The sequence below is a fragment of the Gavia stellata genome, chromosome 8 (assembly GCF_030936135.1).
Source record: "Gavia stellata isolate bGavSte3 chromosome 8, bGavSte3.hap2, whole genome shotgun sequence".
Classification (NCBI taxonomy): domain Eukaryota; kingdom Metazoa; phylum Chordata; class Aves; order Gaviiformes; family Gaviidae; genus Gavia; species Gavia stellata.
The window spans coordinates 27,180,306-27,207,481 of record NC_082601.1 but is presented as its reverse complement, the minus strand read 5'-3'; the positions used below and the strand labels follow the sequence as shown (position 1 = coordinate 27,207,481).

General features: G+C 36.9%; 1 protein-coding gene across 2 annotated transcripts in view; it reads left to right on the top strand.

Annotated features, from left to right (window-relative positions):
* ZNF385B (zinc finger protein 385B) overlaps nt 1-27,176 on the top strand; it is a 137,175-nt gene that overhangs the window by 15,278 nt on the left and 94,721 nt on the right. The window contains exon 3 of one of the 2 annotated variants that reach the window (XM_059820605.1): nt 8,214-8,224. The exons of the other annotated variant lie outside the window; for it this stretch is intronic. Within the exon in view, the coding sequence (XP_059676588.1) occupies nt 8,214-8,224 (11 nt within the window). The remainder of the gene's footprint in view (nt 1-8,213; nt 8,225-27,176) is intronic. 2 annotated transcript variants of the gene reach the window in all.

Genomic DNA, 27,176 nt, shown 5'->3' with positions numbered 1-27,176 from the left:
GCAGAAGGTATTGCTGCATCCTGATGCATGAAATGGAACAGTGACATGGATGGAGTCAAGAGTGTTCCAGACTTCTGGAGGGCCAGCTACCCTCACACATGTGCTTTATCTGAGACTCTAGTGATGATTAATCATGCACCTGAGGTTAAATGTTCATGTAAGTGTGCACAGGTTGTTGGGTATGGTTCATGAATAGGAGTTTGAATTGGAGCAGAAAAGACAAGTTCTGGCCATTGAACATTCCATCTTAAAAATATTCCGTCTTAAAAAAGGTGAAATCAAGGTGAAAAGTAACACATGATTTTTTGGGTGAATAGGCCTAAAGAAATACTACTTGAGGAGACGCACACTGGATTTTGATTTCTTTGTTCTGTTTTTCACTTTCTGGCTGCTAGTTTGATCAGTTCCCTTATTTTCCTGCCTGCAGAAAGTGAAGTTAATGTGAGGTGTGCAGCGATGCAGTACTCTGCCCCAGAAGGTTAGGGATGCTGAAGCATCCCAGGGTTTTGCGCCCATCAACTGTGCTTGTAAACTGGAAGTGAAGTTGATCACAGCTGAAGAGGCAAATGACTAGACAGTGTGAATTCTGTGGTGTATTTTGGGCATTTTGTTTTGGTTTTTAATTTAAAACAATTTTTTTAAATCTAGGAAACCTTTTGGAGAAAATTTGTTTTGAGGAAGTGCACAATTCATCAGAAAAATAATTCTGAAGAAATGCACAAATATTTTAATTTTTTAAGTATTCTGCTTTGCTTTGTATTTTTATAGCAAGAGACTAGTGTTTTAATAAATATGGTGTATTTCACCTTTTAATCTATGTTTAGAAACATAATATACCAAATTGGTTTTAGTCAGAAGTCCATTTTATGCATAATAGGCATGTTATTAAATAAAACAAAATTCAAAAGGTTAAAAATAGTTTTATAAATAATATTTTTGTCAGATGATTTAATTTTTATTATCATTGTTTCAATTAAAAATTCCAGCCACCTTTACTGAAGCCTTTTTTGAAGAGAAGCTTTGTTGAGTTCTTTAATTGTTGATGTATGTTTCTTTGGGTGGTGGTCTTTTATATACAAGAAATATATTTGAAGGGCTGTTAATTTAGTGAATACCAAGCATCACTGAAATTTGAAGACCTGTTTGAAATTGAGGTTATAGATTTAAATTGCAATTTATGTCAAGACTCCAATGGCAGAAGGAGAGAGCAGGTTTTAGTGGATAATGATCCTGTCTGTTGCACATTATTGCAATGGACATCTACCCTGACAAAGACAGGCCATGTTTACAACTATAATGTGCTTATTTTTTGCTTAAATTCTTGGGAGGTGATGGAATGACAGACACATACTTTCTGTCTTCGACTAAATGCAGTTAGTTTTCTATCTTTTTACAGTTTTTCTTCAGAAATATTTATTAAGATTATCCATACTTGAAGTCAGTGAAGGAAGCCAGAAGGAACGTGTGGACGAGGCATTGTGGGACATGGTTTAATGGGCATGGTGGTGTTAGCTGATGGCTAGACTTGATGATCTTACAGGTCTTTTCCAACCCTAGTGATCCTGTGATTCTCTGAATTGGGCAAGTAAAGCTATCTATACGTTTAAAGTACTTCTACTTTGTACTGCTTTCCTCATTTGAAAACCTGGGGTTGCTTGGATAGATAGTGTGCACACTACCCTGACTGCTTCAAGTCTTCCCTTTGCAAGGTTGATGCAATGCATCGGAGTTACTTTAACTGCTTTAAATAACTAAGATAAGAATCCTAATCACAGAAATTGTCATGCATTAATTGAATAACTACGGAGTGGAGAGCAGGTATGTGTTCTTTCTGCTGGCTGCCGATTAGCAGGCTGTTCGACTGCTCCGCGTCTCATCCATCCTGTACAAGGAGTTATCGTTCTCAGAACTGACAGCTGCAAACTATGCAGAAGCGAGCTGATCCAGCCCCTCTGAAAGAGGATGTGCCTTGTTTCTTCAACAGCAAACCCTTTGTGGCAAAAGCATACTGCTGGAAAAACATTAGGAGTTTAGGAAGACTGGATGAGGTGCCCACGTACAAGATAGGGAGCATGCATGGAATCTGGGTGAAAAAATGGCAGTTGTTATTCTGTCTTGAGTGGTCAAAAACATGTAGCTAGAAATGATATATCCTAGAATGTGTCAACATAGCAGCTTTTAGTAGGTAATTGAGTGGTGATAATCTGCAAGAAACTGATGTGCTACTGTAAATATGCTACCTATCCTGAAATTGAAATCCCTTTACTCACTGTATTATTTTCTAGGCCATCTATTGCATGAACATGTTGTTTATTGCCTACCTTTAATAGAGTTCCAGGGGCACTAGAAATTGTATTGCAAACTCAAGGTTTCAGGTATTACGTAGTTGTTAGAGCAACAATCAGTAACAGCACAAGCACGCAGTGGAGGACTCTTTGAGGAACCATAATCTTGTAGAAAGGGTCTCTTTTTCTTTTTTTTTTCCTTTGATCTTGTTGCTGAATGTTACTAGAACATGACTGTACTGCTGTTTTGTGGAGCAATCAGCTGCCAGAATGAAGTCTGAAGGGACATCTACCAATTAACTGAAAATAATGAGAAAAATCTTCTTGTTACGCTAATCAAAGCAAACTTGTTACCAAGAAATTTGGAAGTCAACAAATTTGTAAGCCATGTATGGTCTAGCCTGATTCTTCCGGTATAAACAAAATCAGAGTCAGTGCATCCACTGGGGCTCATAGACTCTGAGGACCAAAGGAATCAATGAGTCTTATCTCCTGTACAATATCAGACAAAATAATCCCAAGCATTAATTCCTTCAGTAGAAGAAATTGCTTTCCCTAACATGCCAGTGCTTGTTGTTAAGTCCAATAAATCTGCAATTGAACTAGAACACATTATTTAGAGACACATCCAAGTTCAATTTAAGGACTTCAGATGTGATGAATTTACTTGTTACACTGTTGAATTGTTTAACTAACCCTTTACCTTTGCAGTTGAGAACTGCATCTTACCGCCAATTTGAATTTTCTAATTATGAACCAGTAGGTGCCTTGTCTTCCTTACTATTAAAGAACCCCTATTATTCGATACATTCTCCATTTAAAATTGCAGGGAAGCTTGATTTAAAGTCCAGCACTGTTTGTATTAAGTGTGCAATTACAAACACAGATCATGTAACTTCTGAAATGAGTATGTATTACTTTTTTAATAACATGGTTCACATCAGTGGTCTCAGTGACTCTCCGATGAATCAGAACGACAACTTTGCCTCCACAATAGTGGACTGTTGGGTCCTGTTTTTTAAAGGCTGCACAACATACTCTTAATAGTAACAAATACTCTTGCAGCCAGAACAGAGTTCATAAAGCCCTCTTTCTTAGCACCAAGTTAGGAGAATGATACAAATAAATTCTCAAGATTTTTCTGGACTTTTGCTGTCTTTTCCTCTCCTCCAGTTAATTTTCAGCTGGCAGGATCAAGCTTTTCTCAGGGACCACTTGAGAAAGGACAGTAGTTTCCCAGGTCAAATACCTTGCTTATGCTATACACTGGTTGTTTTGCTCTTCTGTAGAGTTTGGCCTCTGTTTCTAAAACTGTACGTTAGATACTGAAAGGTAGCTATGCAGCAGCTCTGTGTCTGCTTATTGATACCATTCCAGGATGTGCAGTGACCTTTGTCACCCAAAGTTATTTTAGAGATTGTTTCGGGGTTTTTTGTAAATGCATGAAGCTTAATATCAATGTGGGGATTGGGGTGGTGTAGTGTTAGTCTGATTTCCTTTATATGATGTGTGCTTAACATTTCACCTAATTTTCTTGGTACTAATTTAAAAGACTTTTTTTTTTATCTAAAGCATACCTTCAGTGAAGACGCAGAAAACAGGGAATACAGAATCTTCTGTGTATTTCCTAACCAGCTTGTAAAGACACTGCATATATAATTTACCTGATAGATATTTTCTTACAGTTTTACCTGAAGTTTTGGAACTAAGAATATCTGTAATCTAACCACGTAAGTAATTTTGTTGAGTCTTTTTTGGTATACTAGTACTAGTACCTGACAGGCATGCCCATTAGCCATTGTCTTTTTCCCACTTCATTCGGATTGTTTAGAGACAACATCACACAGTGTTATATTCGGACTATTATCCTTGGGATGTCTTTAACTTCTTTGGAGCATGTCCCCTCCACCCACATCCATCTATATACAAAGACTTCTTTCTGTAGTTTGGTAAGAGTGGAAGCACAGCATAAGCGTATTAATTTATTTGGATGACTAATTCCTTCTTGTTTTACTGAAAGTAAAATGCTTACATTTTAGTTGTACAAGACTGTCTTGAGAAGACGTTGCTGTTAACAGGCTTGCTCTTAAGCCTGTGACTGTAATGCATAATACTAATGTTTCTAATAACTTGCAAGCTGGTGTTCAGGATTTCTGACTCCAAAGAGTGTGCTACCAGAATATGGCTTTTTTTTCCTGATGCCAAACTTTCTCCCACAGAAGTGGGAGTGAAAAAGCTCTATGTATTTAAGTATTACTTGGAATTTATGTCTACAATTTCTGTATCACTTGCAAACTTGACCTTTATCTAAGCTTTTCTCACTTCTGCATCAGGATGACCCCTGATCCATATGTGTACCTGTATTCAGGATTTTGAGAGTGCTGTCCACGAATAAATCCAAAAATGTGTTGCAATTTTGTATTTTAAGAACTGAAAATCACAGCATGGTTTGAATTAAAGGAAGTTGTTTTGTAGCAGTGTCTAAAGTGGATACACTCACTAAAATGGAAGTACGAGTTCTGTGCTTCTGCACATCATTGAATGTCTGGGAAGGTTGGTCACTCCTGAATTGCCTGCTTTTTTTCCTGCTGTGTAAGCCCTCCCTCTACTTTCCTCTACTGAAGTTAAGGTGTTACCCCAGGTTGCTTACTTTTTTTTCTGAAACATCTTACACTCTTATAGTCTAAATTGAAATTTAATGTAATCACATGGTAGTACTTTCTCCCCTTCTGATATTTTTCTTTTAGAGTCAGAGTTTATAACTGTTTTTTCTCTACAGTGAAGTAAAAATGTGGTGTGCCTTCTTGTGACTTACATTGCTTTAACTGCAGAACTAATTTAAGTTTAACATGTATAAAGTTTTTTTTTATAAATAACTGTTCAGGCCTTTTTTTTTTTTTCTTTTATGACAAACCTAATGTTGCCTATTCTGCTTCATGTTTCAGCTCTGAGAGTATCTGACTATTTTGAAACACAGTTTTGGAAGTTGCTAGTAACTGCTGAACAAAAAGACTTCTTTTTTGGTAAATAAAACATTTATAGAATGTGAGAAGTTGGAAGGAAAATAATTTCATCTAAGGTAGTAAGCTTGGCTTGGTTCCTCTAAAATGACAACACATAGAAGTGATTTTCCTCTTTCGTCATCCATCAGCCACATGTACATCTGAGGCTTCTGATCTTGGGCTTGAACTACTGTTAAGTTTTCATTATAAATGTGCCACCTACTGGAGCAAAAGGCCCATCAGCAAATATTTATTAATGTTATCTTCTTCCAGACACATCTGCATAGTAATTTCTTGCTAGATTCCTGCACTTCTTGTTGTCAGATCTACACTGCTTCTTGTCAGCCTCACCATAGGGTGTGAAAATGGTAATAAGAATTGGAGAGGATGTGGAGCATGGAGACTTAATAAAATGCGTTTAAAAAAACCCAAACATATGTAATTAATTATAATGAAAAATACCTGCCTGCCAATGAATGTCCAATAAGGGAATCTTACATATGTAGGTACTGTATGTCTTGATTTCAAGATGAAAAAAATCATGTAATATAGCCTTGTAGCAAAAAGAAACTTTAAACAAGATTTTAGATTACACTGGTTTTTTGTTGTTGTTTTTAAAACAAATCTTCAGCCTTGTCTTCGCATAGGCCTAGTCATGATCATCTTTACAAATGAGGGGTCTTTTGCTCAGGGCTTGTCGTCTTTTACATTATAGTAATTAACTGAATTATTATTTGTATTGCAGGCATGTCTTAAGATCCACAGTTTTATGATGCTAGACTTTTACAGAATTATGGGAAAGACTTATCTCCAAAATTTTAAAATCTGCTTTGAAACATAATGCGTAAAGACAGTAGAGCAAATTGGAAAAAGAGAATGATCTAGAAACACTCACTGCTGAAGTCAAGTGATTTTTCTTGACGTTTCTCATGAAAGTGAATATTTGTTTTGGCAACACTTCATTATATCATAGTAGAAAAATGGCTAATGTATGAACAAGAACAAGCAGAACAGCTTCCTGAAAATTAATCTGTTTTGCTCCATATTAAATTTGTGTGTTCCTGTAGGACAGTCTTTGGCTTGGGCAGGGTTGCTTTTTTTTAATGAACTAAACACAATGTAGCTGATACGTTAATGAGACAGTATAAAAATTTTGTGGTTTTCCTTATACAAGTTGCTAGTTGTTTCTTTCCATGCCTTGCAAGTAAAACTCAGCCATGAGGGCATTTGCTCTTGAAAAGGAAGAATGAATCAATGAACCACCCTCAGAAAACGAGTACGCAGTATAACAGGCTGTGAAAAATGAGACGGGAAGAGGTCAGAAACCTCCTAACTCCATATCTCACATTGTGATGCATGTTGCACATGCCCAGGTTTTCATCAACCCAATTCCAGGTCCTCAATGTTAAGTGCAGGGAGTCCAAATTTTATGCTTGCTGAATCTTAAACTTCTGTTATATTTCAACAGAAATACAAATATGCAATTGCATAAATTTGGAGTCTTTTGACACAGATTTGTAAGCTGCTCACCATAATCAGTGTCCTTGTACACTGCCTGTTCATTCTTTTCATTTGTCAAATGCTGTCAAACTTTTTTTTGATCTGGAGGTGTTGGGATGGTGTTAAATATTTGGTCCATATATCATAGATAAATAGAATGTAAGTATCTACGAGACACTGTCAAGGAAGTTGGAATGACCACTGATAGGCCTACGCAGTACGTCTGCGATAGCACAGTAATTGGAAGGAGCTAGTAGCAGGATGTTTTCCTTCAAGTTTGGCACCTATTTCTCTGTGCTTAAGGGGGAAATTGAATTTTTTAGTCATAGCTATTTGTTGCATGAATTCTCTGTTTAGTTGTTTATTTGATAATTGAATGGCCAATTTCATATTGCTGGGTGAAGGAAATTTAGCTTTGTTAAGGTGTTTCTGATGTGTGCAACTGAACCATTTCCAAAACATTCATTTTTAAAAATGTATTTTCTTGGCATTATGCAAATTTGTGAGCAAAAGCTTGCACATCCATTTTTCAGTGCTATGTGAACAAAGAAAAGACATGTTGAAATTTGCTCAGAGAATTAATGACTTTAAATGACTTGGAGATCCTTAAATGAAAGGTTTTACAGAAATACACTGATTCTGATTTTTGTTTTCCCATTACGGAACTATCTTTGTCTTAAGCCACTTCCTTCAAGAGAATAAGTTTAGTTTTTTTTCTCCTTCCCATGACTCACTTGGTTTTATGTTGAGTAGTCCTGCCTGTGGAAAATATAAATGACTTATTTTTCTTTGGTAGGCGACTGAGTGTAGTCTTCTACAGTTTTGTGAAACAGGCCAGGGCTTATGTCTGGCTTTGCTCCAGGTAGTGAGCTCTTGGCGTGAGCTGGGGCAGTGCTTCAGGAAACATGCTACTTGCAGGAACAGGGCTCACATTTCCATTGGCTGGGAAGGTAGGAACATCAGCTGGAGTCATTAACATCCTTGTCTTTAGGCCTGCCTGTGGCTGATCTGCCTACTTTCCCAGAGTGGGACACTGAAGCCAGTAAATAAAGCAATAAAATATTTCACAGATAATAAATCTCATACACCAAAAGAAAATAAGATCTAAGCTGTTCTAAGAACGTGGTTCTTTCAAATGTTAGGAGATTGAGGTCGTATAGAAAGGGCATGGATAAAGAAAAACACTGCTGTTTTTATAGGAGGTGGTAAAGGTTGTATCACAGGAAACTTCTGAAATGCTTTTAAACATTTCAATAATGAAAAAAACAGAGAAAGGAAGTAAGTCCTAAGCAATGTCTGAAAGTGAAAACACTTAAAGTACGTGAATGTAACTCAAGGAAATACCTGAGTGCAAGAACATATCCCAAGGAGATATTCAAAATAAGCAGAGTACACTATTACAGAACTGAAAAATAAAAAAATCAAGTTCTACATGCAGTTTTATGGGCATGTGGAACTGATTCAAGGCCTATTTCTTCATAACCAAGCTTTCAAGGATAAAGAAATGACCTAATCTATTATTAAAACCATTGTTCAAAGCATGATTTGATTTTTTCAGAATGATTTGGTCATTAGTCTTTTGTCTAATGGTTTAAATCAGCAGTGTTTCAATTTATAAACTTTTATAGGCATATATATGCTTGTATGTAGTATACACACATGTAGAATTAAAAAATAACTAAAGATAATTCCAGACTACAAAACTGAGGTGGGTGGAGAAGTGCTATACTAGTCATCTAAGCAGAGATAGATTATGTCAGTGAATTGCAATTAATTTAGAGTTGTGTGTATTCATATTGAGAGCATAAATTATTTGGTTCTCATTTCAGTTTATTTCCTGTTATGCCTAAGCAGAAGAAATATGCTTGGGAATATACGGAATTCAGGACTACAGAATCTAGCAAGAGTGGAAAAGACATGCTAGTTGAAGTCATTGAGAGATATGCAATACCTGGATGTCTTTCATAAAATATTGCAGCATCTTAATTACAGCTGTTCAAAAATATGGCAAGCTTTTTGTAACATTAACGTAAACTACTAAAAATATATGTTGCTGGAGGAACACCTGGAAGTGTTTTGAAAGTCATAAGTTTGGGTCTTTGACTAACTCAAATAATGGTGCTTTTCAAGGGTAACCTCAAAATACGCAGGTTTTTTCCCAATTGTATCCTGTAACCATAAATAAAACTACAATTTGATTTGTCTGCCAACCAAGAAGAATTGTTTGCTAGTTATTTTTCAGTTCTTGATATGTAAGCTAAACAAGTGTGCATAAAATGATAATAGGTTCTGTTCATGATATTATATACTTCTTATCACTGTGGTATGGAATTCTCTTAGAATTACTTTGAGATGTTTTGAGCATTTTTTTGCATGCAGTTCTTCCTTTCTGTGTACAGGAGGAAACTGCAAGTAAGGTTTTATGAAGTAAATGCTTAAAGGTGTATGATATATTTTAGTGTGTGTGGGGATGGCTTTAGGTGTAACAAATTTCAGCGCGTCTGTGTCTTGTGCTTGTGGCATTGCAGTTGAGTTGTGTTTTTTCAGCCTAGTAACCTTTGTAGCCCCTGTCAACCATTGAAGTCGCTTCCATTTTTGGCATTTGAGAATGATGACTTGGCTATGGTCGTCAGCATCTTGGAAGATGTTCAGACTCATGTATACCATTAGGAAAACTCCTTCCAGATAGTATTCCTTGTGAACAAAGATGGGTTCAGCTGAGGGAGTGGATATTGCTGAGCATTTTCGTGGTGCCTTTATATTCTGAAGGACTAAGATAGTCCTTAGCTGCATTTGTAAAGGCAGTGACTGCCTTCCTTGTTTAGTGTGTTAGATAAAGGTTTTTCTTCATCTCTTCAAGTGCAAGAGATTGCAGAGCTTCTCTCCCTACGTGAAATGACCTGTGTCTAGATGATAACTCTTGTTTTTAACATGCTGCCAAATAAAACCTGTATCTCTATCCACTGCCGTGAGTTGAACTTTCTGTCTAGATTATTTGTTTTGAATAGGTATTTTAACATTCTGTATAGTTACAAAAACAAACTGTTTTTTCCTTTTGTCTTTTCCCAATGTAGCAGTTAAGCACCGTATTGCTGAAAATAGAAGCTAGGTCGTCTGATTTGTATTCATAGCAGGTGTCGCTGTCTATTCCTCAAATGCTTTTTCTGGCATGTCATTAAGCTTAGCCCACCAATGGCTGTTTAAGGGTGTGCACATGATTAGCACGCTGTGGTGGCATTGCTCGTACTTAATCCGTTTGCAGGGAGTACCACCATTCTGAGTTTATTAAAGACGAGCTGCTCTTGTTTACATAGCTTGTTTGTATTTTGAACGTGTCCTGTATAGTTGCCTCCAGATATTCAATGTCCCTCAATTATCTTCTCAGTTTAGCAACTGATCAAAGGAGAATTACCACTTGCAAAATTAGATAATGTGATAAAATGTTCCAACGTAGCTGCAATCAAGTTGCCACTTCATGAAACCCAAGCTGAATCACTCCACATTTATCATACAAAAGTATTGTGCACGGCTAAGCTTTTACACAAGAACAAATGTTAGATTATGCTGACTGCCGTCATTAATTAGTTTCTAAATTCTGTCTCTCTAAAGTGGAGTTGCAAATCCATGTGGCTCACATCTAGAATTCTGCATTTCAGCCTCTGAGATTTCTGAGAGGTTTGTAAACTTGTCTGTTGCCAAGCTGCTTTCTACTTCTGGGAAGGTTTCTGTGGCTCACTTGTTTTATCCAGTAGGAGTCTTGAAATGGTTTCCACTCCAGAAATGTGTTCCTGATTTCCCTGTTCAAGATGGTAGTGTACAAAGAATCAAGTTGAAGAGCTTGAAACTTCTGCTTTTAGCCAGATTGGACTGTTTTAACACATGTGGAAAACATTAAGCTATCTTAGTGTATGAATATTAAATTGGCAGAAACCTGTATAATGTGAAATTATACATAATGATTGAATTAGGTCCTGATTTTTGAGTGAATACCTATATTCATTTGTGGTGGACTACAGTTGTACATCAGAGCAAGGTCAAACACTGAAGCAAGTTCTGTGAGCAAAGTGCGGTAATCCAGCTTTTATTGGTAAATCCTCAGTAAGATGTGAAAAATTTGGTGTTTTCAATGTGTCATGCTTGAAGACTATTTGGAATTGGTGTAACTTTGTTCAGACTGTAGCACCTACATCAGTCAGCTAATTCTCTTGATTTGGGAGTGTTTTATGTGTTTATTGCTTTCATAGACTACTTATGTGTTTTTAAGTAAGGCTCTGACATGCAATTTTATTGAAACGTGCTGCCATCAATAACTATATGAAGAGGTATTGATTTGATTAAGCTCTACACAGTTGATGGAGAATGACTTACTTTTAATGTGTTTCTAGAGTCTGTCTATTTTCGTTTACCAAAGTTGCTTAAATAAATAAAGGCTAAAGTAGTAGATTGAACTTCCACAGTAGCGTAGAAGATTTTGGATTTTTAATACTTAATAAACCTTGACTTGTATTAGTGTGTCTAAATGTATTGGCAGGACTACACAAATTCAGGTGATATTTTCTTTCTTTAGTTACACACAAGTTTTGAAATTAGATGATAAAATCTAAAAGTTTTATCACCTAATTGGTTTATAAACCTAGAAGTTTATTTATCCTAGCTGTGTCCAGTCTTATTGCATTAGATAATTTCAAAAGAAAGAATGGAACTTCAGTGCTGAGGTTTGCATTATATGTTGAAATAACAAGTGTTATGTCTGCTCTGAATTGATGTGAATGAAGTATGTGGCATTGCTGCATGCTTCTTTTATCATTGCACCTGTGCAAAGATACACCAAAATCTACATACTGTGTGAGAAATTGTATTTGCACGCTTTCTATAATATTTCCTAATCATCCTCTTTTCTCAATAAATAGCATTCACACTTATTAAAACTATACATTTCTTAGAGTAACAGCTTTTTTTTTTCCCCCTTCCTTTGAACCCAGACCATTCGTAAGGCTTTGAATCCTTACAATACTAGATGCACCTTTTTGGGGGGGATTTTCATTTAGCTGATGAACATTTGCAGGGTTTATGATTATGGTACTGAAATTTAACTCATTACTTTGGTAAGATTCATGTAGTCAGTTAATATGTGGCTGATTAGAATTACATAGCATTTGGAAACTTTCTTTACTCTTACTCGTAAAAAAATCTACAACACGTTAATCCAGATTAACCAAAGGGGAGGTAAAAGGTTCTGTATAGTACTAATCTACTTAATTACCATCTGTGTTTGAGGTACAAATGTTAATAGGATGTTTCCATTCATTTACCATATTTATAACTCTAAGACTCTGAGAGTTTCAGAAATCACAGGTTTGTCATTTTTCCCAGCCAGCATGCGTAATACATACGCATCTCTCTGAATAAGAACAAATAGCTGAATTACTTCCATAATTATTTACAAAATAAATTTTGAAAACATAATCTTTTTATACTATTTCAGTGGTGTCCAAATGTGTTTTGGGGGATTGTTCTCCTGGTAGTTGTTGCTGTTGAAAATCAGTTTCTTCCCAGATCAAACATGAATATTGATTTTATCACATTATATACGTTCCTATATAAATAAAATGTGAATTTATTCATATGCATTATGCTATGTTTTCATTTGAGTTTCCAAAGATTATTAGTATACTTTGTGTAGCGCATTTTCTAAATTCTTTAACAGGCACTTAAGTAAATGAGATTAAATTAAGCAAGCACTCCGTTATTCCAGGTTATGTGCTATTGAAAGTATGGGAGGAATCCTCAAAGTAAAAAAAAAAAACCAAACAAAAAAACAACAAACCAGCTTTGAGTTAAATAATGCAAAGTTTGTACATCTGACTGTATCTGTTAAATTTTCCTCATTTTTTCCCGTAAATTCTTAATTTTGGTATCTTATGCTCATGGCAGTAGCTTCAGTATCCTGGTAAAAATGTTTTGTGTCCTTTTTGCATTTTGGCAGTCAGGTTTGTGTTGTGGTGGGCTCCCCAGTGGTAGAGGGCACAAGACAGTACTGACTTCCTGACTTACAGGGTGCTTTAAAACCAGGCTCAGGAAGTGTGGGATCACAGATAGAGAGAAGGAACATGGTTATAGGCCAAAATGAAGAAGATTATGTAGAAAATACCTGATGTTTCTATAGCCCAGATATGTAGCATTTTTGCTTTTTCACAAACTCTACAGTATAAATAGGTTAAATATTAATCCCCTGAGGAACCATCTACCTAGCTACTAGGAGGTTACAGTTTCTTTAAAATAATCCATTAAAAGGTTTATGATGGCAAACAGTGTGACCATTAGACAGACATTTCCAGTGTCAGGGGTGGCATAAGGAGTGATCTGCTTGGAGAAATGAATGGGTTGATGCTCGTATTATTGGCGGAATGATTGGCAAGGTGGGGAGAGAGACTGCCTTGCAAAGGGCCTTAAAAGTAACTGTTCAACAACTAAACATAAGCTGTGCTACTGCTCGTCATCGTCTGATGAGAGCTCTCCCACCACTAGCTCATGCACGCAAGTTTTGGTGGTGGCTGGAGTCTGGCCCCTCCTTCAGGCTGTGCAGTAGGTTTGTTCAGGAGAGGTCATCGTTGGCTGCATTTCGAGAGAGTCCAATTTCTGCACTTGTGTTTAATGAATTAACATCAAACCTAATGTAGACTTTCATTCTGTCTTGTAACGGTGGTCATAACTATAATATCTAGATGCTGTCTTCCACTATTTGAGCATTATTTTCCCATTCTCTTCAGCAAGCCATGCATTACCCAGGCTTGATTGGGTTGTTTTGTATGCTGAGCAAGGCTTTACAGCAGTGCGGTCCCACCAGATGCAAGAAATGGTACTGTAGTCAAAACCAGAACACTGATACCTTACAAAGCAAACCATAAGTTAAATTGCAACCAGGGTAAATATTTGAATAAAAAGGAACCAGCGTGGAGAAGAATGTGCTGTAGAGACTTACTAGTCATATCTAAAAAGAGCCCAGAAGGACAATCCTATTGATTTTATTCTTATCTTGATGACTTTGTAGTTTGAGTTAATGGTTTCTAAACTTGACTGAAGAGTTTACAGGATAGTCCTGTTTGTCTCCGGTCAAGCAGAAAGGAAAGTAATGTAGAGCTGAAAAACAGACTCTTAAGATTTTGTTCATTCTCTAAATTTTTAGTATGTATTTTAATTTGCATGGGTGTAGAATCAATGAAAACGTTGTATTCATATAATCTAGACAAGACTGAAATGTATTTTATCGTGTTAAATTATGTATTTCTCTTAATGATCTGGAAGTCATCTGGAACTACAATAGGCATACTTACTCGTACCTATTAGAAATTCTTGATGAAGCTGCATTTTGAGGAGGAGGGGAAAAAAGGAGTCGGGTCTTACTGATCTGAAAGCGAGGCTGTTTCTCACTGTGGCATTCATGGTGTGGCTTCTAAGGCAGAATACGTTTATGCGTATCTGTGGATACATTTATCTAGTGAGGAAGCTGTTCTACTTTTGGGAAAATAGGGCTGCAGAATCATCTGAGGGAATGATCTTTTGTGATAGATCATTAATTGATTTTAAAATTGTCACAGCTTCTGTAAAACCAGACATAAAAGCGAGTATGCCGCATTTCATGTAGCTACTGTTAAGATACATGCCAATTTTCAGTTCACACATGGCATAGTGAACTTCACCTTCATACATAATGTTGTTGTTAAAACTTGGATGCTGAGCGTTTTATAGATGAAGAGGTTGTTGCTCTCTCGTAAATGTCAACTATCGGAGCAGTCTGCATAAGATCAAGAGGCACCAAGGGATAATGTAATTGCAATTTTCCAAACAACTCTATCTGTTTCAGAAGGACGATTCAGGATAAGAAAAAAAATAACACAAAATAGATCTCATAGTTTCAGCATAATTAAGACTTTTGCCAGTGGCTATTATGGGAAAACTTTCTTAACTATTTTACCCTTGCCCCTTTGAAAGATTTGATGTTAGATGAGCAGGATTTTAATTCAGAAGCTACTTTATTAATCAAAAGCAGCATTGATTCCCAAACTTATAGCTGACAAAAAGGACCAGAGCTGTAATTACCATATTTAATTACCTTTTTTTTGGGCTTTCCTGAGGGAAAGCTTCTCAAGTCAATTGGGATGAGGGGATATTATGTTAAAACACGAAGTGTTTTGTTCTTACTAAAAAGTTGAGAAAAAAGCAGAAACTATATAATAATATATAATTGCATAAAATATAAAAAAATTAAAATTAGGTTTGAGCATTGTGCTTTATTTGTTATGGATTTAAATTATATAAATATGTCTGCTCTTGGGAACATACACATTAGTATCCATTTCAGCAAGGTGGTTAAGCATGTTTAAGCATGTCCTCTGTTTTGTACAGGCAAGAAACAAAAATAAAAAAACCCCAACAAACTTATAGAAGGTATAAAGGGAGAAAAAAGCTTGTATTTATACAGTTATTTTTGTTTTAGTTCAAGTAAGCTTAATAACAATATGTAGAGGCTTCTATATAAAAATTCCATCTATTATGAGCAGTATTAAAGCTCCATTTTAACAATAATGACAAGTAAACACTTGACCTCTTACATGTTATTGTAGTAGAGATGTTTGAAAGACAGTCTTATCAACCTCCGCTTGGTTCATTTTTTGAAAATGTTTGAACAGCAGGCTATGTCTAGATTTTAAGGTAGATTCTTGTACTAATGGGCTAGTCTCTCACTTCCTGAACATTTAGCATAACTTGTTTTTATGGTGTTTTTTTTTTTTTTATTTAAGTGCCAGTGCTAGCTCTCATCTGCATAGAAAAGTGTTAAAACCAGTTGTCGAGGTCTTGGAGAATCAGCTGCCATTTTATTATGGTCTGTCTTGTTATGATGTTGCTTTATCTTAACACGTAACAGAGAGGAAATGATTTAAGTAAAACCAGTAACTAATATTGCAATAATAAAGTTCACATGAGTAAGGTAGGGAAGAGGAAAGAACTTGTGGCAGAGTAGTGTATTATACTGAAAATTAATAATAGCTTTATTCTGGTGAGTTAATTTTTTTCTGCATAGACAACAAAATGGGAGGTACAAGATGAGTAAAGGATTTGGGATTTGACCTTTCTGTTTGTCTTATTATGAAATGTATTAATTAGTTTTACACTAGTCTTATATGAAAGGATAATGAGCCCATTTCCAGGACAGTATTGACTGGCTATTCTTATCTGCTACAAAAAATGCATTCTCTGAGGAAGAGGAGCACAGAGCATGCAGTTAGGTGCTATTGTAGTGAGTTATAATCCACTGGCACTTTCTTGTCAATATTATAATAATAGAGAGAAAATAAAACCTGGCACACTGTGGTGGGGTTTTTCTTGTGTGTTTCCCCTCATGTTTCAGCAACTGAAGCTGAAGACATGAAATTGCCATTACATAGACCTTTCCAAACCCTGATATCATGCGTAATATTTTTTATTTGAATATAAAAGTGGATTTCGTATGTCACTTTCACACTGGAGCTTCGGAGAATACATGGAGCAATAGAGGTCTTTAAAAAGCCTTTTATCCAGTGATCATTCTTGAAAATTTTAAGTCACAGTATTTCGAGTTGTGATGATTTAGCCATAAGAACAATATTTTTTCCATCTCTCAGGGTTCTGTACAAAGAATGGACTCTTAATCATTTCACATAGTCTACAGGGATTTATTCTGGCAGTTGGCTGTTAGCAATATGGCCACTCTCCCTTGTAGGTTGATTTCATGACTATAGATTTAATGAGATTTCTTGATGTTATTTTTATGCTCTTGAATTGTATGTTTAGATCTCCTATCTATTACTAGATAAAACTGTTCATCTTTGGACTGTGCTATATATAGTGGCTGTAACTTGGAACTTGCTTAAGCAAGAAACATTGTACAAGCAGAATTATGGATATCATCAGAGTTTCAAAGGCTGTTTTTAAAAAGGGTGAACAAGAGATAAGCTCTTTGATAATACTGTGTTTTGTTAATTTAACGTTCTTGTGACACATTTTTTGCACTACATTGATTTTGGTTTTTTGATAAGTCTTTTGGCGTCATCAGCATATGTATATACACTTATAACTTTTATCACGACATATTCTTGCAAAACTGGTTAATTGTAGTATCAGAGAACAGCCCAGCTGTTTTTTTTTCTCATATCAAAATGAAACCTCTCCCAGTATAACTTGTACTCATTGCCCCTTGTCTTCTCCATGTGGTTCCTTGTGAAGAGAGTGCCGCATCCTCTCTGTAGCTGCCCCTTAAGTACTGAAATACTGTGATGAGACGCCCCCTAAGCCTTCTCTTTTCCAGGGAGAAAAGACCTAACTCCTTCAGTCTTTCCTCATGGAGCAGGTTCTCCAGCCCTTTGATCATCTTCAAGGCCCTTCTTTGGACCTCTCCAGTCTGTCCGTGTCTGTCTTGATTTGTGGGGACCAGAACTGTACACAGTACTCCAGGTGCAGCCTGACAAGCACTGAGTAGACTGGGATGATCGCATCTCTATCTCTGCTTATAAAGCCCCTGTGCATCCAGGATTAAAGGTTAATCTTAACTAAGATTAAACATATTTTTGTTTCATACTGAGATTCCGAAAGTGGTTGAAATGACCAGTGCTTGTTATGCTGTTCTGCAGTCTCTCTGTGTTTGGATTCACAGCCAGTAATGTCAGACATCGTTTCTATTTTATTCCGTTCTTTATATGTGGGTTCTTATTGATAGAAGATGTCCATTTCTCTGTAAGGAAAAACTAGGATATTGGTCTTCCTCAAAAAGTAGATGTGAGTTTGCAAGATGTATTTCGGTGCTAGTCTTTATGTAACTGTGTTCCTCGTCAGCCTTCCCATATGAAAATAAAAGGTTATATGAAGGATTGAGACAAAGCTGCTTTTGCTCTTCTTTGTATCTCAGGTTTCAGTAGCTCCAAAACTGGCTCTGGTACAGAAGCAACACTTGTCTCATTAGTCAGTTTTTCTCTTGTCAGGGGCCAGCAATGCTGACTGATACAAATGAACATGAACTGTTTGGGAGGGGTAGACGGAAGTGTGCTTGTGTGACTCTGTTCAGAGATGACCAAGAATAAAATACTGAATTATTATTTTGCCGATTTCTTAATGTGGAAATATTAATATTTCACAGTTCTGTTGTTGCTATTCTTTCATGTTTATTTACGCTGACAGGAGGCAATTGCTTGGCTGCAGGTCCAATTTATTTCCAAAGAGGGCAAAAATTTTCTGTAAGGGTCCTTTTCTAGGTACCCACTTTTTTCTCATGATGTATTTGAGAATGGCTGCCCTGTGCGCATTGACCCACTGAAGAGAGAATATGCTCTGGGACAAGACTGATACTGGTCTGTATTCTTCCCACTGGTTTTGAAAGACGTAAAGTTCTTGGCTTGTAGGATTTGAGGACATTGAGTTAATTACACAGGCTTTTCCTTTCTGTGAGTTATCTTTCATGCATTTCTTTCTGCTTTGTATATAAACATCTTGAAACCTATACTTCTTTCTAAAGCAGTTATTTTCTCATACTGGGCATATTTTTAATGATTTGAGATGCCACATTAAACACTCATTTACCTGTATGTATGGTGTTCTTTGTTTTCTGTAGAAGTCCAGTTTTTAAAATAAGAAACCCAAGCCAGTTTTACTCTTTCTCGATTTTCTCTTTGAGGAGCAAATTTTATGAAGAAAATTCTTAAGAAAGATGTTATTTTTATCTAAAGAATGTGAAATTGAGAAGAGGAAATCCAAGGCTGTTATCCTAAGATCAACCATTTCTGTTCATCTTCTTCTAAGTCTGCTTAATGGGTACTGTGTACCCATTAAATTTTCCTTTGAAATTGGTGAAATGAAAGAAGATACCTGACATGCTCAGTAGAGCAATGGGCATGGAACCTAGAAATATGTGCAAAATACAGAAATAGTAAAATAATAGCCTGCTTCTTAAATAATTGCGGATAGCTTGGGAGCAGGCAAGCTTGTTTCTCACACTGCCTCTTCGCTAAGTGAAGGCATTTGTTAAGGTACTTTAACTGGCAATACTATAGTGCAGACAAGCCCAAACTACCCAGTTAATCCATAATCCATACCCAAACAATACAGATACTTCTGTATATTGCAGGAGGAAGTGAAAATGAGATTAAAAATATAGTCCACCGTTATTCATCTGCCTTTAAAATGAGATAGTGTGACCTAGCCTTGTAGGCTGCTCTGCGCAGTCATATTTCTAGATGCACATCATGTCTGCCTAGCACCTGAGGGGAACATCCCAGGTAAGTAGAAAGCCACCAAAGTAGTGACCTGACGTTGTCACAAAGTAGTGCAGATCACAGAATAGCAGGGCTGAGTTACATGTGGTCGCTACACCAGTCAGAAGGTTTGGGGAAACAAGAAGCAGGTGACTTTTCTATCCCAAATTCATACACTAAAGCACGCTTAACTTCTTCACTAGCCTGACTTGAAGAAAAATGTAAAGACAAGTGAACAAAGGGCTTTAATGTCACTCTGTTAGGTTTGTAGGTAGGTGTTGTCTCCATCGGCTGCCCGGTAGGGCTTTTGACAGGTCCTATAGTCTCATTTTCACTAGCATCTTGACCTTGGTGCATTATTGATTTGCATTTGGAGGACTGGGGGTGGGTGTAAAAGTGTTTTTCTCCACTGTGATCCTATCAAACGCTTGATCCTGGCCCGAGGATTTTTGGAGCTGTTCATAAGAACAATATGGGAATTTTTCCATATTAAAAAAAAAAAGGAGGGAAAGTAATCATATCATTTATATAATTTAATAATTTATATTTATATAATCAATTTATTATATTATTTGTTGCTAGAAGAGACATGGAAGTTAGCTTATTGTTATTTTAAATATATTGATAATCATGATGATGTAACTTATCTTTTCCAGGTGTTTGGTACACTTCTACAGCTGTCAAAATGAGCAGACTTAAAAAACTGACTCATTCACGGAAAGTGGTCCTCTGCTCAAGTCAATTAAAACTTGCTTCTCTAAACTTCAAGCCCATCTCATTCAGCTGTTTTTTGGCTCATCTATTCCTGAATGTTTATTATTTGTGTTCCATTGTGTGGCAATGTAGAGAGCTTCACTAGTGAACTGGCTTGCTCAACAAAATCTGTCTTGTAGTATCGTTTACAAGTAGGACAGATGTAAGCCTCATCCACGTTAGAAGGTCTTGCCTGTATTTTTTTAGGAAACCGGCCGATCATGGCAGCTTAAATTAGTACTGTATAAGCAGGTGTAATTGTAGTTGTTGTGGCTCAGTACCATTCACTTAAAGAGAGCTTGAGTTGTGATTTCTTTTAAAGGTACCTCAGACTGAGGTGAAGCTGAAGGATTGCAAGTCCCAGAAAGACAGCTGGCCCAGTTTTCCAAGGACACAGTACCTGCCGTTTCTTTTGGTTTCTGTGTAGTTTCACAGGCTCAGTGGTTTTGCAGACTGGGTTGAGTGGCAGATAATAGTGAAATAGCCTTGAGGAATGATCACCAGATTAGGAAAAGATTAGTCAAATGGCTTTACACTTCCGATATTTTTAGACAATAACACTATTGAAAAAAACTAATTTGAATGAGATTTTTATTGGAAAAAATGCATATGCATGTCTGTTGTATTAAAAATATGTTGTGATGCTTATCTGTTTTCCAACAATTAAAAATTCAATTATGTTTTTATGGGCATAAATCTGCACCCTGTCATGCATTGCAGTATGTTGGTACTTTGCCAAAAAGGTGTCAGACTGCAATGCTATGAATCTGTTGGACATACAAATTTGTTTCAAGAAAACCGGTGAAAATACATGCCATTCTGATGGAGCAAATCAAAATTACTTCAATCTATGATTAATTAAATTAGGTTGCTTCAAAATTTGTAACAGGTGTCTGGAATGACCTTACTTAATGCTATCAGTGCTTTAAATGTCTCTGGAGAACTTGGATTAGCTGACTGAGTACCCTGTACCCTGTTAAGGAAGGGATGTCCTATGTGAGCAAGTTGTCCCCAAGGGATAAAACTGGTACATCTCAGATGCCCTGGAGGAAATACATAGCTAATTGCATGTGATAAACGGCAGCTAAGGTATCAGATAAGAAGCTGAGAGGTTACAATTGCAAGATAAATATTGTATCCAGATTGGAAAGAGAGGATGTCATGTATACATTGCAAATAACCTTCTATGAAGAAAGCTTATTGAATATAACGTGATTCAGAGATAATATTTCAAGATGAAATAATCACTCTGAGATGTTGCTGTGATTTTTGAGCTGTAGCAACATACCCTACACAATTCATGTGATGCTTTCAGAAGTGTTAGCTTTGGAAGCTGCAGAGCAAACTGGAATTTTCCATCAAAACGGTATAGGTGGAGGTCTGACAGTGAAGCCAACTGCTGCAGCGCTGTTCTTGGAATCGGGGAGGGGAAGGCTGTTTTTCTTCTTCCATCCAAAGCCTGGAAATTTTCAGCCAACCTTCTGTATATCTTGCACTTGTTCATACACAGCTTTGGGAGCATATGCTTGTATTCGTAGTAGATATAAATACTTACGGAGTCTCAGAAACATTCAAACAACCATGTGCATCTGTGAACCTGCAAACTTTTAGGGATGGATTTTAACAGGTGTAGATCTGCTTCTAGTTCTGATGTGTCTGTACAGATGCCATCTCTGCAAATCCCATGCACACAATTCAATGACGTCGTAGAAGGAGAAGGCTAGCTGCCAAGAAAAATGAACTCTGTGTCTTGTGTCAGTTAAGCAGTTTAATTGGCTTTCACACCTAAGGCTGAAATAAAAACGAGCTCTGTCACCATGCTCTGAGACACTGGTCTCTTTGTGGAGTAACACACATCCATCCACTTCAGAGAGAATTTATTACAACAGACTGTGTCCTACTACATGGGAATTCAGCTGCCTGACCCCAGAAATGATCCCCCCATGCAATGCAGAGCCTTTGGTCATCTTCTCACACACAGCTTCCATAAATAACCCTGACATGGGTTCTCATGTGCTGGGTGGCTCCATTCCTTACAGCTTTCTCCCTTCCCATGATCTGCAACGTAACTATGCTGATGCAAGAGTGTGCTTTCTTTCCAGCTGGCTCTGAAGTGGGTGCCATTGATTTTGATGTATTGCAGAAATTCAGAAATACTGGAACCGAGGCTCCAGAATGAGATATTGTACAAACTCAGGGGAAAAAAACAGCTGCTAAGTTAAGCAGCACCAAAGAGGAAAAGGATTTGGTATGCAAGAAGAAAAAACAAAGGAAGAGAGGTCAGTATCATAATAATTATGCACAGTGGAGTTTGAATTAACTAGAGAAAGGATAGATGGAAAGACCAAGAAAAGGAAAACAGAGAAAGTGGCAAACAGAGAGGAAGGATTTGAAGGGAAGAGAGTCTGGGGAATGTGCAATTCCTCTCCAACTTGAAGAGGCTGTGTGGGAGAAGACTGAAGCCAATACACAGTCCACAGAAGAACAGACATCTCACTTCACATTTACAGAGTATCGGTAGAAATAGTGTTTCTCCGATTGTGCCAGTTAAGCAACCCACCCCCTAAAGGCAGGAAACTTTCCTCAGCATCTATTTTACAACTCTGGATTAACACAAATGCTGAGAGAGTTGCATTGTGTCATGCTTGAGTCCTGTTGAAAACCCAGGTTAGGACTAGATTGTACAGCCTTCCAGCCCTGCCTTTTATCAGAAGTGTTTTCATCTGTAGAAACTTCCTGTTGTGCCCTGTCATTAAATGAGAATGGCCATTTGGGGGTGGGAGGATGGGGAGTTAAAATCTGAACAGAAAGAGATGTTAATATCTCAGATAAGTCTGCCAATAAGATCCCTTAATGAGTGAGCCTGTGAGTCAGGGATGGTGTTTCTTGACATGGTTTAATTTCTTTTTCTGTTTCCTCTTCCATCAGGATGTTACTCTTTTCATAACCCAGCACTCAAACATCAGAAGGTCATTTGGGGCCATTAGAGGCACAAATTTGAACAAGTCAGTGGCTCAGTACTGTCATCAACTCTGAGTATTATTTACGAAAAAGGTCTGTCCTGCCAAAAATATTAACTTTAAATTGATCAATGTGTCATTATCTCCTTAAAAATGTAAATTAAACAGATCAGTTCATCAAATGGTTTTTGTCTTTGCTATGCTGCTGCTTCTAATTTAAAATTTTGTTTTGAAACACTCCAGGGAGAGGGAAAAGGACAAATGAGTAATTTTCATGAGATGGTCCTTAAAACAGGGGATTAAAGCATTTGGAGCTGTCAGCCCGTATTGTAATATACCTGGAAGTGTCATTTGTTTCTTACGGCTTCATTCTCACAATAAAACTGTCTTGATACTGCCTGCCTATGTTCAAACTTTTTGGCATATTAGTCCTTGCAAACAGTATGTATGTTTTCCTTTTTTTTTTTTTTTAATAATTCCTAAGGCTCTTAGTCATTGGAAGGATTTGAATGTATTTTCAAACTAAATAATGGCTCAGAAGGCTGTCTAAAACTTACTTTTTCATGTCAGTGCAAATGTCTTTCTCATTTTTTATCATGAATCTAACATTTCTGTGACTGTGACCTACTTTGCTTCCATTTATGTCATATGATTTGATGATTGGTTTGCTAACATCTATTATACCTTAATAAAAGAGAGAAGCATGCTGATTAAAAAAATAAAATTATCTTCATGGAACTTTTTATTGCCCCTCTCCCACAGCCTTTACTGTATTTTCATATTTCTGGTGTCAAAGGGGTGGCTTTCAAGATAGTTAAAGAGTTTCTTTCAAGGTATTCATGATAGTGAAGTCAAATACTTTCCTTAGAAATCAGACAGTATCTCTTACTGGTATCAACATATGCCACAATATGCTCCCCCTGCCCAAGCTGTAGAAAGTTCTTTTAGCAGTCTGAATCCCTGTTGCCTGCTCCCTTTTCCTTTTCCCTTTCTCCCTGAAAGTGTTTATGCTTTTGTTCAAGCACAAAGGTTTCCCCAGCCTGACCCTGCAATTCTTCGCACCACAATTTAGGAAACTTCGGAGCATCAGTGTTGCTTCTTCCTCCGTGACAAAGTGGTTTGCAAATGGCATTGGTCTGTTAAGCCTGTGTGGGGTTTTGTCATTTGTTTGTTTTTTAATGGTGTGTCATCACTTTCTAAAAAAACCTTATATTTCAGGAGTAATGTCACTGGGATTTATCTGTTGTGATGGGATAGCTGTTCTCCAGCTCTAGTAAAGATGTCTGAATTAAAGAAAATGATCAGAATAGAACATGCTTAGTAGAGATTTGTTATTATAAAGCAGGGCATATCACGTACTTTCTTTTTGACTTCGGGAAAGTCACAGATGCTTTAATTCATTATATATAAAACTTGATGTATTTGTCGCATGTATCTTTTTGTATTGCTTACTTGAACTATAATCTCTTAGGTCAGGAATTCTTTCTTGTGTATGTAGAGCTCTTAGTATTCTGGAGCTTGATGTCATTTGACACATCTCAGCATTACTGTAATGCATATAATTAAAAATCATCAAGGGATGTTTTATAGAATTTTTTAGACTAACTTGCAGCTGCTTAAGCTCTGTGATTCCCCATTGTTCACATTATTTAGGAACTGTATCATTACGATGAATGTATAGGTATTGGAATTTTGGAAGGAAAAGCTGGGGAAGAGATATATATGACTGTTAAAATTTTGCCATTTCTAAATATACCATTTTTTCAATTCTAAGTTTTTCAGAAGGTTATACAGAAATGCAATGCAAACAGAGTTTGAGAACTGAAAGGTGATGAGTCTTTCAGAATCTGTGTGCTCATGATAAAGAGGAAGCATTAAGAGTGTCTGATACGCTGCGTGGGAAATATCCTCTTCTGCAGTGCTTGGGAGCGCAAGATCCAAAGCAGAAAATAAGTTCTCTTTTTCCAACTGCAGTGAAGTAATTACTTACTGGGATGGCTCCTAAAGCATTTGCTGTCATCTAGACCTTATAATGACAAGTTCTTGGGTCAAAGTAGCAAGTGAGCTGGGGCAATGGTCATTAATGACTTGAACAAAAATAGGTTTTACTGTGTATTTATAACTGGAGTTGCATGCCTTTTGATATTCTCATCAGTATTTGTTAGGGCCTTGAGGGCTGCATACCTGTTGGACCCATTGCAGTCCTTGAGGCTGGAGAAAGATTTAAGAATTTGTCTATGAAGAACCCTGTTCAGGGGTGAAAAATAAATTGACACTAAGTTCTTATGGCTGCCTTATCCCTTGCCACGACAAAGGTGCATGTCTTAAACAACGTGACAGCTGCTTGCTAAGTATGGAGAGACTTCTGTGCTCCATAAAAGGGTAACATGTAAGGGAATACATTTGTCATCTCACCTGTGTCCTAGGAGGAGTTGTTGAAAGTAAAATGTCATCTTTGAGGGTGTGCTTGTTATGGAATGTCGTACCAAAGGGCAAAATTGGGACCTAAGGAGCTGGAATGTAATAATATAATTACATTTTCTGAATACCGTAAACTGGAACAGGAATGCTGTTTTATTATTTCATTTAGCATGCAACAGAGTACAGAGTGCTAAGTTTAATGGGATATATAGGCACACATGAATGTATGTGTGTAAGTTTGATGGATCTGTCTGAAGTAGATATACAGACAAGTAGCGATAAGTAGGATTTACTTCATGTAAGCACAAGTAACAACATGCACAGCTTGAGCTGGTGGTTTTTACTAGTCCTTTCATATGCATTTCAAGTATGTGTTTCCTGTGAAATGTATGTTTTATCCATAAACTGGGGCAGACTTAAATGTTGCTTTTCTAAATCCTCCTAGAGCAAAACTTCTAGTGAGGGCTGGATCCAGTGCTCTGTATGACAGGAAGAGCTGTAATTCATATATGACTGTATGTGCATTGTCTTGGTGTACGTTATGATTTGAGAGTTTGGGAGAATACAGTTGCTTGCCTCCGCTCTGAATCTGTGTCTGCATGTACCACAACTCACTGTAATTAACCTGATGTGGGAAAAAGACAGAGGAGAATAATTGAACTCCTTTGATTCAATACTTTTCTGCTCTGAGAAATTTCTAAGAAGCCTGGGGAGTTTGTTGTGTCCTGTCAAATTTATGTAGTGAGAAAGGGATTTCACTGTTACTCCCTGGACATGTGCTTGATGACGTCTTCTGCCTGTTCCTGTTTGTCTGTATAGTAGGGTCAGGTTATTCTACCTCACTTCTGATTTCTGTTTTCCTCCTTCAAATTGAGATGATTCTTAGGGATTGTGTTAAATGCATTGGATTAGAATACCACTCAAGTGTGGCCAGCAGATTCCCCAGCATGTTTGACAGGGCTTCAGTATTCTCCTGACAAAATTACCTTGCCTTTGCTTTGATTCCTACCTTGAATTTTAGAAGCAAAGTATAGGTGATTTGGCACTCCCTATGCTTAGCAAAATTTGGATTACTGGTGCAAATCCTTTATTACAAGAGGTAGGATAGTTGTGTTTTTTATTGAACAAAGGTCCTTTCTCTCACATACTAGTCATTGGTTTAAGTCAATGTCTCTGGAGAGTGCTTGTAGTTCATTAGTGTGATATTCCACGTATCATTATAAATTCATTGAGATATTCATTATATTCATTTTAGCTGAGATCTTTAGCATTATTATGCTCAAAATAGCTATGTGAAAACAAAGCTGAGGATTAAGAATCATGATAGGTAGTACAATAACAATAAGGTCAAACCTTAACTACTAAATTTTGTCTTTTTCTTAACTTTTACATTATTACCAGATGTAGTAGCTATAGCCCATTTTTCCTTTTATGCCCTTTTATGAAAAATTTCTGCAACACTTCTGTATGTGGCTAGTATATGGTGCACTGAAGATATAACCTTGAGAACAGGTACAGTGAGCCTAAAGAGTTCATGCATTGAAAAGCAAATGACCAGACCTAAAGGATCCAAGCATGGCCACGCAGAGAAGCCTCTTATGAGTTTGACAGCAGGATGCTATTATTGCTGTTTGACACTATTGTGTGCAGAAGTCCAAAGTGCTAAATTTTGGACTCCCGGAACGATGATTTGCTCTGTGCTCAAGCTGAAAATACAGCACATCTACTTACACTGTCCATTTTTGTTCAGTCACATCCTGACAGTACAATTCTCCAAGTTTCTGAACATCAGCCAAAATATAAGCATGTTATATTGCAGTTTACTAGGGAGACTTACCTGTATCAAAGCAATCTGGGGACAGAGAATGGACATAGAAAGAATGGAAATCTAAATACCATGTTTTGTGTAGACGTTGATGGATTCTAGGTGACTTTTGTTTGTTATTAAAACTTGTTAGCCAGAGATAATAAGTA